The 15,635-nt window shown below is 39.1% G+C and overlaps 1 protein-coding gene and 1 long non-coding RNA gene across 3 annotated transcripts in view; one reads left to right on the plus strand and one right to left on the minus strand.

Annotated features, from left to right (window-relative positions):
• Window positions 1–1,442, plus strand: part of LOC115866350 (uncharacterized) — a 78,475-nt gene extending 77,033 nt beyond the window's left edge. The window contains exon 3 of the long non-coding RNA XR_011377088.1: window positions 1,089–1,442. This is a non-coding gene — a long non-coding RNA (uncharacterized lncRNA). The remainder of the gene's footprint in view (window positions 1–1,088) is intronic.
• The window catches only part of GDPD1 (glycerophosphodiester phosphodiesterase domain containing 1), a 44,773-nt gene extending 29,870 nt beyond the window's left edge, over window positions 1–14,903 (minus strand). Inside the window, exons 1-2 of one of the 2 annotated variants that reach the window (XM_060291173.1) lie at window positions 14,426–14,903; window positions 1,722–1,764 (exon numbers count right to left, since the gene is read on the minus strand). In XM_060291173.1, coding sequence (XP_060147156.1) covers window positions 1,722–1,764; window positions 14,426–14,903 — 521 coding nt within the window. The remainder of the gene's footprint in view (window positions 1–1,721; window positions 1,765–14,425) is intronic. The other variant, XM_060291174.1, reaches the window with a different exon arrangement.
• Between the last annotated feature and the right edge of the window lie 732 nt (window positions 14,904–15,635).

The raw sequence follows: 15,635 nt of genomic DNA on the forward strand, positions 1-15,635 counted from the left end.
TTGATTTAGGTTTTCTATAAATTTCAAAGTCAATTAGCAAACAGCCTTACAAATAAATATATCTAATAAACACTAATAATAACATACGGAAGAGTTGCTTTCTTCTTTTAAAGTACCAGAAAAACCTCCAAAAAACTAAAGTTATAGAAAGCTACCACATGATAGACTGTAGTACTCTTCAATAGTTACTGCTTGAACAAAACAATATAAAAACAAACCGCTTGAAGACTGGAAATGAAATTTTGTATCTAGCAAGTAAAAACCATCTAAATTATTCTTTGAATATCAAAAAATTTTTCAGAGGATCAAAGTCTTCAAAGATAAAAAACATTTAGATACCATCCTTAGAAATAATGTATTATACAAATGTACCATCCTTAGAAATAGTTTAATTTCATAAATAAGGGTGTTGCGTAAAGATTTAGCAAAAAAAAATATGGAGAAAAACTTACAAAATAATATACTTTTACATAAAGGAATGCTAAAAACCACTCAAAGTTATGAGCAGTTTTTCCCCAGGTAATATATATTACTACAACACAGGCAACAAATATTGGATAAATGATAGTGAATGAGGGTGTGCGTGGGTATGCATATGTGTGTGTATATCACAGTGAAAATTGTTCACATAAAATTAAATATATTTTGCTATAGGAGCTAGCTACATAATCTCAGTAGAGAAGATAACAAAGTAATTTAAATTAAATTATTCTGTTTCACAGTCAGTGACAGGAGGAAAGATTTTGCATTTTAGAGCTGTAAGAGACTTGAGATTACAGTCAAAAGCATCACATTATAGAACAAAAAGAGTAAGCAATGACAAATACAGGAGGATAGGATTTAGACGAAACTAGACTATGGAAAAGCAGTACCTTGGGACCTGGTAACAGGAAAAGTAATCTCTAAAGTGTCTTTGAATGATGAGAAGCAGAACAAAAACTTAAGCCAAATTATCCTGATTTATTGGCCCCAATTATACACATAAAAATGGCTCAAAAATTACATAAGAAAATATTTTTCTTACTAAATATGGATAGTAATGTTTTTCATGGGAGTTAACTTATCACATTCCCCATCTTATTTTTCAGGGGACAGAAAACTGTTCGCACCATTACCACAGACTGATGATAATCATTCACTCTAAGACAAAGAACAAGGTATCAATCAGCTTTCATTCCTGTGTCTCCGGCTGCTTCTCTGTGAGGTGCTCTAAAAGACATCTATATGAAATATGAATAATCTAAAAATTGAAAAAAAATTTACCTGATTTTAAAAAATAAGATCAACACTCCTAAGCCTTCAAAGAAGAAAGACCAGATGACAGCTTGACCTGACCTGTGGAAGAATTACTGAGTAGACACATAATCCTACTCATAAATAACAGCCAATGTAACAGTGTTTTCATTTTCTCCTTTTCTCTTTCTCTCTGAGGCTAATTAGCATTACACACAGTATGTGCCTTGTTACAAATGTCTTCTTTCAGCTTTGGAACTATAGTATCTTTTGATTACCCAAAACTCTGATCTAGTTTTTCAGTTATGCAGAAGCCAAACACTCTTTGTAACACTTCAGACTAACTAAAAAAAAAAAAAAAAGCCATTTTAATAAAATAGAAACAACTACCACAAGTGGATGCTACACGTGTACTATCCTCACTTGGTGAATCATCATCACTTTAAAGATAAACTGTAAAAGAAAAGAATACCTTTTTATATACTTACTGCTGAAAGGCTGCCATTGTATTCTCCAAATTTTCTCCAGCACCTGTGAAAACATTAAATTGAAGCTAATTTGAACATTTTATTTTGCCAGAAATTCACCTAAAAAAGATACATCAAATGAATCATGATGTTTGTATATTATGTAGACATTACAAGTGTTTTAAAGAATGTAGGGGTATTTTGAATTGCTTTTAGCTGCACCAAGAAGAATCAAAGATCAAAGCACAGCCACAGCAACGCAGGAGGGTTACAAGAACCTAAACATGCATTTAAAGCTATAATAGAAAAGACAGAGGAGGACTTGCACATATACACCTCCTCAGAGTTAAAGTGTCTCTCCTCTGGGTCCCCAAGGTCTCTCACGCATCTTTCTACTAAGGCATTTATCATATTTATAGCATAAAGTGTTTACCCATCTCTTTTCTCCCTTTCCCATTAATTACTTAAGAGAAGTGACTGTTTTAATCATCTTGGCTGAGGGTAATATAGTGTAGTAGTTGAGGGTGGGGCTCTGGAGTTAGGATCTCTGCTCTCAAGTCTGTTTGATACTTGTGTGACCTTGGGAAAATTACCTCACCTTTCTATGGCTGAGCTTCCCTATCTATAAGGATGAGAAGGGACTTCCCTGGTGGTCCAGTGGCTAAGACTCCATACTCTCAATGCAGGGGGCCTGGGTTCAATCCCTGGTCAGGGAAGTAGATCCCACATGCATGTCACAACTAAGAGCTAACATGATGCAACTAAGACCTGGAGCAGCCTAAATAAATATTTTTTAAAAAAACAACAGAGAAGAAAAACCCAAACGAACTTTTTAGCCACCCAATAATTAATGGAATGCACAGGAAAAATACTTTGGAAATACTTTTCTAAATACTTGGAAAAACAATTTCTTTTTTTTTTTAAATAAATTTATGTATTCATTTATTTATTTATTTTTGGCAGTGTTGGGTCTTCGTTTCTGTACCCAGGCTTTCTCCAGTTGCGGTGAGCGGGGGCTACTTTTCATCGCGGTGCACGGGCTTCTCATTGTCATGGCTTCTCTTGTTATGGAGCACAGGCTCTAGATGCGCAGGCTCAGTAGTTGTGGCTCACGGGCTTAGTTGCTCCATGGCATGTGGGATCCTCCCAGACCAGGGCTCGAACCCGTGTCCCCTGCATTGGCAGGCAGACTCTCAGCCACTGCACCACCAGGGAAGCCCGACAATTTCTTCTTAACAAAAGAGACAATTCAAGTTTAAGGTGCTGTTCAAATAATAGAATTAAAATGTCTTACATACAATAACATCTGAACATATTTGTGAGAGTATTAGAGTTTTCTTCTTTTATATTGTTAGATTGTATTTTTATGGCAACCTAATTAATAATCAATAGAAACACAAGGTATGAAGAAATGAATATATTAACCTAATGTTCTAAAAGTTCCATCAGTTTAGCAGAGAGAATGGGGTACCTATGTGAAACAAGCTACTTTGGGGACTTCCCTGGTGGTCCAGTGGGTAAAACTCCACACTCCCAATGCAGAGGGCCCAGGTTTGATCCCTGGTCAGGGAACTAGATCTCACATGCATGCTACAACTAAGAGTCCACATGCTGCAACTATGAAGTCCGTGTGCCACAACTAAGAAGTTTGTATGCTGCAACTAAAGATCCCATGTGCCGCAACTAAGAGCCGGTGGAGCCAAAATAAATAAATATATATATATATATATATATTTTTTTTTAAAAGCTACTACTTTGACTTTAGGTTCACTTTAATTACTAGAGTTAAAGCACAATAGAAAACAGATGAAGCAAATATGGAGATTAAAGTTTTTTCAAAAGTAAGTGCTCTTTTGACATTAAATGACTTTTAAAAGTCCAGTCAGTGCTTGTTTTAGTCAAAAACTAAGGAAATATGTTATAAACAGATCATCAATATTCAAGAACAAAGCACTCTAGAATGCTACCTAAAAGAAAAGAGTGCTAAAATGGTTACTTGAAGATTAGGTTAAACTGCTGCCTGTTGTACCAAAAAGCAAGGAAGTTAACAGGACACAGAAGCCAGTTTGAAGAAGCTCTCACTGGCCAAACCTGAGACAATGTTAGCATCAAAATAATGATAGTAACAAACTTTAAACCATTAAACAAAATAGGATATTCTGAATCCACTTTAATAACTGGACCAAAAGTTTGATAAGGAATGGAGTGTTTATGTGGTTTCAAAGTACTTTCCTACAAAAATACTTACTAACTACAAAGAGAAAAAGTAACTTCACAATGGAAAAGTCTGGCAGACACCACTTTCACCAAGTAATCAAAGTCAACATCATTAGCTCCTTCAAGCTGACTTCTGTGTCCTTTTAATTTCCTTGCTTTTTGGTACAATAAACAATCCGTTTGGGAATTCCCTGGCAGTCCAGTGGTTAAGACTCCGTGTTTTCACTGCTGAGGGCACGGAACTAAGATCGTGCAAGCCGCGTGGAGTGGGGGGGAAATATTCACTTCTCAACTCCTCTGTGAAGCACTTTATAAAAAAATTACTTCAGATTACAATGATTCTTATTACAGTCAAGAGTTAATGCCTTAAACTAGCAGGTCCTAACCATTTTGGTCTCAGGACCAAAATGAGCTTTTTTTTTAAGCATTTTTTAAAAATTAATTAACTAATTTATTTATTTTTGGCTGCGTTGGGTCTTCGTTGCTGCACAAGGGCTTTCTCTAGATGTGGCGAGCAGGGGCTACTCTTCGTTGCGATGTGCAGGCTTCTCATTGCGGTGGCTTGTCTTGTGGCGGAGCATGGGCTCTAGGCGCATGGGCTTCGGTAGTTGTGGCATGCAGGCTCAGTAGTTGTGGCGCAGGGACTTAGTTGCTCTGCGGCATGTGGGATCTTCCCGGGCCAGGGCTCAAACCCGTGTCCCCAGCACTGGCAGGAGGATTCTTAACCACTGCGCCACCAGGGAAGTCCCTCAAAGAGCTTTTGATTATGTGGGTTATATCCATTAATAATTACATATTAGAAATTGACTTCTAAATTTTAAAACTTTGAAAATAACAATAATAAATCCATTACATGTTAACATAACATTTTATGAAAAATAACGATCTGACAAAAATATTTAACACTAAGAGTGGCATTTGTTTACACTTTTGCAAATCTCTTTAATGTCTGGCTTAATAGAAGGCAGCCAGATTCTCGTATCTGCTTCATACGTACATATCAACCTTCACACAGATAGTGGGAAAAGAAAGATTCTTCTGTGATACTGCAGCAAAATTCAACAAATGGCAGATTCTTAAAAGTTAGTTGTAATGTGGAATCTGAACCGTATTAATGACCTCTTCATACTCTATTACATGAAAATCGATTAGCCCATCTTGAACTTTGAATGGATCTTTCACCCATGCATGGTTTTTTGGAAAATACTGATTCACTGAATTATGCTGATCTTCTAAATACTGACACATTTCATTACACAATATTTTTTAAAAATCACATTTGTTAATACCTGATACCATCAGGAAAATCTTTAAAAATTGGAAAGCTACCAAGCTCACAGTGGATGATATAAGTTTTTCAGAAGTCTAATTTTTGCTTGAAAGCTCAAATTTAATCATTGGCATTGCTTTAATAGAAGGCAGCTAGATTATTTTTATTCTAATGACAGACTCACTTTATTAATTTTCAAGAACATATCTGCTGAATACTCAAGGCTGAATAACCAGTTCATCAGTCAGTTTTTAAAGTGAAAATGGGGTTCTGTGACCCTCTTGCACTGTTGGTGGGAATGTAAATTGATACAGCCACTGTGGAGAACAGTGTGGAGGTTCCTTAAAAAAACTACAAATAGAACTACCATATGACCCAGCAATCCCACTACTGGGCATATACCCTGAGAAAACCATAATTCAAAAAGAGTCATGGAGCTTCCCTGGTGGCGCAGTGGTTGAGAGTCCGCCTGCCGATGCAGGGGACACGGGTTCGTGCCCCAGTCTGGGAAGATCCCACATGCCGCAGAGCGGCTAGGCCCATGAGCCATGGCCGCTGAGCCTGCGCGTCCGGAGCCTGTGCTCCGCAATGGGAGAGGCCACAACAGTGAGAGGCCGGTGTGCTGCAAAAAAAAAAAAAGAGTCATGTACCAAAATGTTCATTGCAGCTCTATTTACAATAGCCCGGAAATGGAAACAACATAAGTGTCCATCATCAGATGAATGGATAAAGAAGATGTGGCACATATATACAATGGAATATTACTCAGCCATAAAAGAAATGAAATTGAGCTATTTGTAATGAGGTGGATAGACCTAGAGTCTGTCATACAGAGTGAAGTAAGTCAGAAAGAGGAAGACAAATACAGTATGCTAACACATATATATGGAATTTAAGGGAAAAAAAATGTCATGAAGAACCTAGGGGTAAGACAGGAATAAAGACACAGACCTACTAGAGAATGGACTTGAGGATATGGGGAGGGGGAATGGTAAGCTGTGACAAAGAGAGAGAGAGGCATGGACATATATACACTACCAAACGTAAGGTAGATAGCTAGTGGGAAGCAGCCGCATAGCACAGGAGATCAGCTTGGTGCTTTGTGACCGCCTGGAGGGGTGGGATAGGGAGGGTGGGAGGGAGGGAGACGTAAGAGGGAAGAGGTATGGGAACATGTGTATATGTATAACTGATTCACTTTGTTATAAAGCAGAAACTAACACACCATTGTAAAGCAATTATACTCCAATAAAGATGTAAAAAAAAAAAATGATGTTCTGTGGAAAACAATAAAGGCTAATTCAGCTCAGAATTCAAGCAATTGCACAAGTACTTTTCCTCAAGACAATCATCTTCCTACTTTGGTATGCAGCAAAAGTGATTTTTGTGTACTTCCAATTTTGTCACACAGAATATTAAAACTTATGTGTACTCAAGGATTGAAATTTAATAAAATTAATAATTTTTCTAATACATCAAAGATATTCTTAAATGAAACTGCCTTTTTAAAAAAAAATGTGAGTGCATGATGGTGAGGAATACAATGGCTACTAGTACATTTGGTACCAGTATTTTCATTTGTGCTAAAGCAACAGCAGTTTTACCGACTACTGCTTTTGCACCATCAGTACAAATGTCAACAAGGTGAAAAAGGTAAGTAATGTCTTATGAAAATAATTTTGACCTTGTAGACCCATGAAAGGTCTTGGGGACTCCCAGGAGTCCACAGACCACACTTTGAAAACCACTGTCTTAAATAATCAAGGATCAGGGCTTCCCTGGTGGTGCAGTGGTTAACAATCCACCTGCCAATGCAGGGGACATGGGTTCGAGCCCTGGTCCGGGAAGATCCCACATGCTGCGGAGCAACTGAGCCCGTGTACCACAACTACTGAGCTTGTGCTCTAGAGCCTTCGGGCCGCAACTACTGAAGCCCGTGCGCCTAGAGCCCGTGCTCCGCAACAAGAGAAGCCACTGCAATGAGAAGCCCGGGCACCACAAGGAAGAGTAGCCCCCACTCACCGCAACTAGAGAAAGCCTGCGCACAGCAACCAAGACCCAACGCAGCCAAAAATAAAATAAATTTTTTAAAAATTCAATGATCAGAAAAGTCAGAGGAGTGGTCACCTCTGGGGATGGAGAAGGATAGACTGGGAAGGGAACCAAGGGAATCTTATGGGATTCTAGAAATGTTCTATATCTTGATCTGAGTAAATGGCTACCTGGATGTACACATATATTAAAAAAGATATTAAGCTGTACACTTAAGGTTAGTGCTACCACATGTATGCTATGCCTAAATGTTTGTTCAAAAAGCCTTTATTTCTAAGTCCTATGTTTTTTATATTCTGGTACACCACTTAAACCCTGAGGCGGCTTTTTTTTTTTTTTTTTTTTTGCGGTACGCGGGCCTCTCACTGTTGTGGCTTCTCCCGTTGCGGAGCACAGGCTCCGGACGCGCAGGCTCAGCGGTCATGGCTCACGGGCCCAGCCGCTCCGCGGCATGTGGGATCTTCCCGGACTGGGGCACGAACCCGTGTCCCCTGCATCGGCAGGCGGACTCTCAACCACTGCGCCACCAGGGAAGCCCTAGAAGGCTTTTTGAAGGCAAGTATTGAGAGGAACATCTATCCCCAGCTACCTGTTCCCACCTAGTGAAGGAAAATTCCACTCTAGTCCGCAAGGAGGGAAAAGAATGGAAGGAACACTTTTAACCCTTCTTTATTCCCTCATATACTCCTCCCCATGGGAGCAGAAGCCACGTAGGAGAAAGAGCTGTCCGTCCATCTGTGACTCAGCCCTTCATAGTCCCCTTAATTTGGAGTGGCCCACCCTCAGAAGGAACAAAATTTCTGCTCAGCGCAGCATGCAGGATCTTAGTTCCCTGAGTCCCTTGCAGTGGAAGCACAGAGTCTTAACCACTGGACTGCCAGGGAAGTCCCATACCTCTATCTTTCTGTTGCATGCATTTTATTTCTAAGTTGATTCCAAAGTTGGGATGGGAAAGTAAGCCTTCTCAAATTTCAATAGCAAGGGCTTTGTAATACACATGTGTAAGAATATTCCGCAAAACAGTGTTCAACAAATATTTATTAAGTTTGAAACGATATGATATTTGTTTCAAAATAGTACAGGTGAGAAGAATGGGCAGGGATACAGATGAAACAACATTGGGCATGAGTTGATAATTAGTTGTATCTGAGTGATAGAGTCTTACTACTTTTGTATATGATCAAAATGTTCCATAATAAAAAGTTCAAAAGATACTTATAGTTGGCTCTTTTTGTTTTGAGGAAAAGGAGTTAGGAAAAATATAAAATAGAGATTCAGAAATCTGAAATAAATTTCCCCACAGTTAATATAATTTTTACTACTAATATTTACATTCAAAGTCTACCTGTTTGTCTTTTATGTCTCCTTTCCATATTAATTTATTTGTAATTCATTTAAACCTAAGAGCTTAAGCATGCAAGCATTATTAAGATCTTTGATCTACTTTATAAAATTAATAGCCAGTACTAAATAAAATAAAATATTGAAAAGGTGGTCAAGATATTAATAATTAATAGAAGCTAGATACTGTGCTTAGCACTCTATATATTATTTCATTAAAATGCCCACAACCATGGCAAGATTTCTGGCATCTCCGGAAATAAAATTGGTAAGATCACATAGCCAACAAGGGGAACTGAATTTCGAGCATAAGCAGTATGACTTCAGATCCCACCCTTTTTACCACTAACTATGCTGCAGTTTCTATGCTTCCATTCATATTTCTCCTTATTTCAGTTTTACAGATAAGTTACTCGTATTGGTCCTTATTTCCATATTCTTACACTTGTTTGTAAAGCTTGAAGATAAATCCTACAATGATAATACCCACAAATTACTTGTTAAGATTCATATGGTGAAAGCCCCGAGAGTAACTAAGGGACTAATTTAAAAGTAGACTAATTTAAAAGTATGCCATTCCTCTCCAAAGAATTATTTGGTGATAGCTCTTCTCTCACGAAATGGTTTGAATTCCTTCTCCTTTCAATTATCATCATATCATTCATAGAGCACACCTGCCGTTAATTTTTCTTTTTCCTCAATAAGCAGCTTAATGCCTGGCTTTGCAAATAACCAGTCAACATGTAAACAAAAGTTTGTTAATTAGTTATGAAGTTAATTATGAAATGTGGATGAGGATGAGTATCATAGATTTGACATGCTGTCCTACTATAATTTGTTCATAATTTCTCTGCTTATGTCCCCCTGCCTCCCTCTCCGCCAGTTCTCATTTTTCACTTCTTTGAGAAAGCTTCACTTCCTAATACTATACAAAGCTATATTTCCCAATTTTTCATTCTATGTTAACTTTCCTCTCTTAATAGTACCTCATAATTACTTTGTGACTGGTTAATTTCTGTTAGGATAGGAAAAGTAAAGGAAACATTCTCTTTTGTATCTTTAATTAGATTTAAATGCTGTAAAGGAAAGAAATGTCTGGTCAGTTTCCTTTTTACCTCCCAAATGTTTTACATACCAATAAACATTCAACAAACATTGTACATTTGTTTTACAGTTATCCTCCAATGACCACTATCATTAACATCTTTTGTATGCATGCTATATGTGTGTGTGTGTGTGATGTTTATAAAACTAATGACAAATATGACAATATGCACCAGCCACAAAAGAACAACTTCCAAATTAAAATTTTTCTGATATTGGAAAAGATAGCTTAGTGCAAATAAAACATATTTTAATGTTTGAAGACATAACCTTATATCAACTTAAAATGGAGTTGTTATTCAGTAAATCAAGCAACAAAGTAAGTTCCTTCTCCACTTCTAAATTCACTTGTTCATTCAACATTTATAGTGCACTTTGGAAACTATATATATTTCCATAAGAGCATGAAGAGCTTGTAAGGACTACAGATGGTATATACAAAAGAGCATTTCTCAATATGCGATCCCTGGAACACTGCGGAATTGTTTCTATATTTCAAGGGGAAAATATTAGTGAAATATATATTTGCAGATATAAGAAAAAAATTAAACACATCAATAGCATAGAAGGATGATATTCAAAGTGTATATCGATACAGCGGCAGCATTTACCAACTAACCACCATATGTGTGCTCTTTTCAATAAGTGGTTTTTGCTATCTTGTCATACGTTCAACTTTTTCTATAACGATATTTAATTTTTCTAAGTTTGTAATATGTATAATTTTTTTAATACAGGGAAATATAGATAACACCTGCTTTTACCCTCCCTTTACACACTCATACAAAACCAAAACCAAAATACTTCCAGTGACACTTTGAGACTCAAACTGATGCCTCACTTTCCTCCTTGAGCAAACAAAGTTTAGGACTCAGAAGCAGCCAGTGTCCATGAGCAATATTTACCCTCAAACTTATCACCTCTGAAATCAATCTGGCAAAATGCCCAGATTGTGGCAGTACTTTGCCTTGCAACCAAGGGTGAAAGATTAAAAGGTAAGGTGAGGAATTTATCAGTTGATTTTTTTTTTAATTCTTTGGCCACCGAACCCTAATAAATGAATCTCTTTTTTAAAAGCCTGTTGCTTAATTCAATTGGCCCATAGAGATAGCTTAGGGAGTATGAAAAAGTTATTTCCCTGCTATCCTAACTCTAGTTAACTCAGTGGGCATTTGAAATATATGTATATATGGTATGATTCCAAATGTAGTAAAATACGTACTTAAAGGATACACTTCAGGGGACTGCCCTAGTGGTCCAGTAGCTAAGACTCCACGCTCCCAGTGCAGTGCGCCCAGGTTCAGTCCCTGGTCAGGGAACTAGATCCCCCATGCCACAACTAAGAGTTCGCATGCCACATCTAAAAGATCCCACACACGGCAACGAAGATCCCACGTACGGCAGCTAAGACCTGACAGCCAAATAAATAAATAAAAATAAATATTAAAAAAAAAAGACATACTTCAAAATGTTAACAGAGATTATGTCTGGATGGTGAGTTTTAGGAACTATTTTTTCTTTTTTAATTTCTATATTTCCCAAGTTTTCTACAGTGAATATGAGTTACTTATGCAATTGTAAAAATATTAATAAAATTCATAATTTCATAGAGAAATTATAAAAATAGACTTTGAGAGTATGACTTGCTCTCGATTTAACCCAAAGGGTACATCTTTGGTCCTATTGGTATTTCATCAATACACCGTAGTTACAAAAAGTGTTCTTTGGTCAAATAGATAAGGAAAGACATGGAAAGTATCTAGCACACAATAGATAATTAGCAGACAGCAAGCTATTATTTTAAGTGTATGTTAGGATCTGTACTAGAGGCTAGAGACCCAAGCATTAGTAAAATCTAAAATCTGCCCTTGAGGAACTCATAGTCTAATAAGGGAAGCAGGTATTACAATATAATGTAATACAATGTATGCTTTAATGAGGTAAGAACAAAGCAGGCCTACACCACTTAATTTTTAAAACATTAGAGTATTTTCTACTTTCAAGGACAATCAATCAGTAAAAGGCAAAAGTGTTCATTAAAACTAAGACATTAAGTATAGGGTGATCTCATTTTCTCTCACTCAACTCAAAGTCCTATTGCAAAATACAAATGTGACCCCTTGTATCCATGCTTATATTTCTAAACAATTTTACTGTGTTTAAAGTGCTTTCTGTACACCTAATCCTCATAACAACCCAAAGAGAAGCAAGGTTATATTGCTTCTATAATAACCAAGGCTTATTCCCAAGGTTAACTAGTGATAGGTCCAGAATCTGACTCAGGTGATAGTGCTTTCATAGCAGACATAATATAGTACACATTAAGAGTTTTAAGTTAAAGCAATTCAGATGTATATACTTTATACATATATAATGATCAATGTTTCAATCTTGGAATGATCATACATCTGGTTTTCATGAAATATCAGGTATTTGCAGTTAGGGCAATAGAGAATTAGCCCAAATGTTCGTGACATGCATGGAAAAGTTTGCACAGATAACACTGATTGCTGTTATCAGTGTCCAAGACAAAAATAAAAAGCAAGCAGAAGCTGACTGCTTCCTAGTCTATTATTTTCCAGAAACTTAGTATCTTGAGTTACAAAGTGTTTTTTAGTAAATATATCCGCTATCACCCTGGATTCAACTGTATTATTTGACATACATACTCAACAAAAGCATATTAAGCACTAACACACAGGAATTTACTACAGTGATTTAGGACTGTAAACGTATTTCAAGCCTACAGAGTTAAGATTATTTCTTCTAAAATAAAATCTAGATCACCCATAACGACCGTTTAGATAGCTTTTTAGAGGACCTAGTTTTGTTTTGGGTTTTTAGTAAGCACACTTTTCTTTTTTTTAAATCAGTAAACACAACTGGCAGAAGGTACTGACTATCTCCCGAGTAGGACTACTACCATCGAAAATACTTCTATGGCAACAACTCAAACACTAAAAGTTGTTTTTTTGGCTGTAGTGGTTGAAGGCACGTTAGTAGTCATATGTCATCCTACAATTTAACTTTGTATCCATTAAAATACAGGTAAACCAAATAAGAAATAACTTGGCATTTAGCTGGTGATAGATCCCTTAAAACCTTTCACACTTTTCATGAGTAGGAGACTAGCATAACCACTGAAGTCACTCTTTAGTACTATGTGTAACTGATTAAATTATACAGATTTTACAGGAGCATGCTAATGTACTTCTGTGATATTTAAAAACTTATTCCTGGGACTTCCCTGGTGGCGCAGTGGTTAAGAATCCGTCTGCTAATGAAGGGGATACGGGTTCGAGCCCTGGTCCGGGAAGATCCCACATGCTGCGGAGCAACTAAGCCTGTGTGCCACAACTACTGAGCCTGCGCTCTAGAGCTCGTGTGCCACAACTACTGAGCCCACATGCCACAACTACTGAAGCCCGCGCACCTAGAGCCCGTGGTCCACAACAAGAGAAGCCACTGCAATGAGAAGGCTGCGCACCGCGATGAAGCGTAGCTCCCCGCTTGCCGCAACTAGAGAAAGCCCACGGGCAGCAACAAAGACCCAATGCAGCCAATAAATAAATTCATTAAATTAAAAAAACCCCAAAACACAAAAAACCCCTTATTCCTGGCCAATTCTTGTTAGCAAAGGAGTCATGGTACTAAATCAAATTTTAGACTGTAAACTAGAATTTTACCATTTCAAGTATTAGACTGTAAATTCCAAGCAATTTTAACCTAGTTTAACATTCATCTCTAAAGAACAAGCTAAAATTGATTGAAATAATCCAATCTCACAACATTTTATACATCATGCCTGAAATGAAATAAAGACATTATTGCACAATAATGAAGAGGCAAAGATTTGGCCTGCTGTCTGGGAAATGAGAGGGTTCATCTACATTCCTTTTGGCAAGACGCTGTTCCAAAAGAAACTTCTTTGTTTTCGTCAAACAATACAGTCCTGTCATTAACTAAATCATCTTTTTGTCTTTGGAAATCCACCGGTCACTGCTGGGGTGCAAGGTGGGGTTGGAAAAAAAAAAAAAACAGGTGCGAGGTTTGCAGCTTTGGGAACCAGGACGCTCCAGTTTCTGTCCCAGTCCAGCCCAAGCTATAACCGTGACCTTGGGACGTGTCCCCGGCTCAGGGACTCGGTTTCCCCCTCTTCTCAATTATCATGCTTAGAATGGGGGGATGGAGGGGTGAATTGGGACCGGCCCCCAGGGACTGCAGATGCCCAGGCTGCACCACGCTCCAGGTTCACGCAGTTCCTCAGCCCTGGAAGCAGTTCGCCCCATCTTCCCACAAGCTCAGCCACTGGCTGTCTCGGAACAAGTCTGTTCCCGGTTCCCCACTGCGGGGTACCCCCGGCTCGGCCCGGTGCTCCCCACTTGTGCCTCACTGCTAGGAAGGTAGCTTGCCATCATCCTTCCCTCCTCCGAGAAACCTCCATCTACCTTTCATTCTCACCCTGGTCCTTCCTCCTTCTGAGAACCCCTGACATCGCCGCACTCGAGAGGTCCCCACCTTGGCTCTGTCTCAAGACCCCTTTCCTTCCTTCAGGCGACCTCCCCTCCACACTGCCTTCACCTCCGGGGGAGCCCTCTATCCACACACGCCCATCCTTCCTCAAACTCTCACGTATTTCCACCCGCCTGCCTTTTGCGGAGGACCCTCAGCTCTAGTCGTGCTGGGGCAAGGTGGGGGGCCTCCCCCACCTCCGCCACCTGGTTCTGGGGACCCCTCTCACCTCCGCGGTGAGAGATGTGTTTACTGAGGAATCGTTGCTTCTTTCTCTGGTGCAGCAAGGTCGGGTATTTGAGCAACAAGAAGGAAGTCACCAAGTACCCTCCCAGGGTGGAGAGAAGGTAAAAAGCCGCGGTGGACGACATCTCAGCCACCCTGTGGGAAGTCTCCCACCGCCTGGCCCTCTGAACTCCGCTGAGACGGTCGCAACGGCTGCAGCGGCGGCGGCAGCTGCTGAAGAGGTCTGTTCGCCCCCAGCCGGTGCCAGCGGTGCAGCGCACTTGCCGGCGCCGGCCCAACACGCAGGCGCAGCCGGACTCTGGCAGCCAAGCAACAAAGGGGCTCCGACACGCAGGCGCGCTCAGGCTGCAGGGTATGAGCCGGCGAAGGTCCCAGAGCCCGCTTTTGTCACCTAGCTTTGTGGTCCGACTCGCAGCGCAAGTTGAGTCGAATGCTTGGAAACCCGCCAGTGCCTTCGCCATCACTCGGACCGAAAAGGCTATTCAAGGATAGCCTTCAGGAAGGCCTGACATAATGAGAAAGTTCACATCAAAAAGGGATGATTCCAGGGCGCGTCTTTAGCCCTAGTCGAAGAAGTGCAAAGAACTCTTACCGATGGAGGAGTTAAAGCTTACTGAAAACAAATAATAAACACACTCATTTGTCCAGCCAAGGGAGAATTTTCCCTTTTGTCACACATACCATCAAAGGTACTAGTTTATCAGTCAAGTATTTGAGGGATGGTTCCTCTCCTCTCGCATTTTACTGTTAAAATGCAAACCTCATGCCTTGTACGCGATAGGCAGTCAAATGTTTGTTGACTTACAAGTCCGTTTAAAATAAGGAAACGTTGACAAGGTTATAGGTTATAACTTAAAAGTCTTGGGAAGACTGGAAACTAAATTTCCTTTCATCCCACACAAACTACTAATTCTAAAAGCCACATTTAAGTGCAAAAGAATTAACCCAGGGCTGAGGGAGAAATTTTGGCCAGAAAAACAGGTCTCTCACAGAAGTAGAATGCAGAGTGATTATTTAAAATCATGTGATTCTTGACTCTGGCCTTAAGCAAATTTCTTTCTTCTGTTTTCTTATCTGTAAAATGAGGAATTTTTTTACTAAATGATAACTTCCAACTCACACATTCTGTTAATAATGACTTCCCAAAGATTTTACCTTCCTTTAAGAAGAGTAAATAAAATTTGGAGGATTCT

This window comes from Globicephala melas, chromosome 20, assembly GCF_963455315.2.
Source record: "Globicephala melas chromosome 20, mGloMel1.2, whole genome shotgun sequence".
Classification (NCBI taxonomy): Eukaryota; Metazoa; Chordata; class Mammalia; order Artiodactyla; family Delphinidae; genus Globicephala; species Globicephala melas.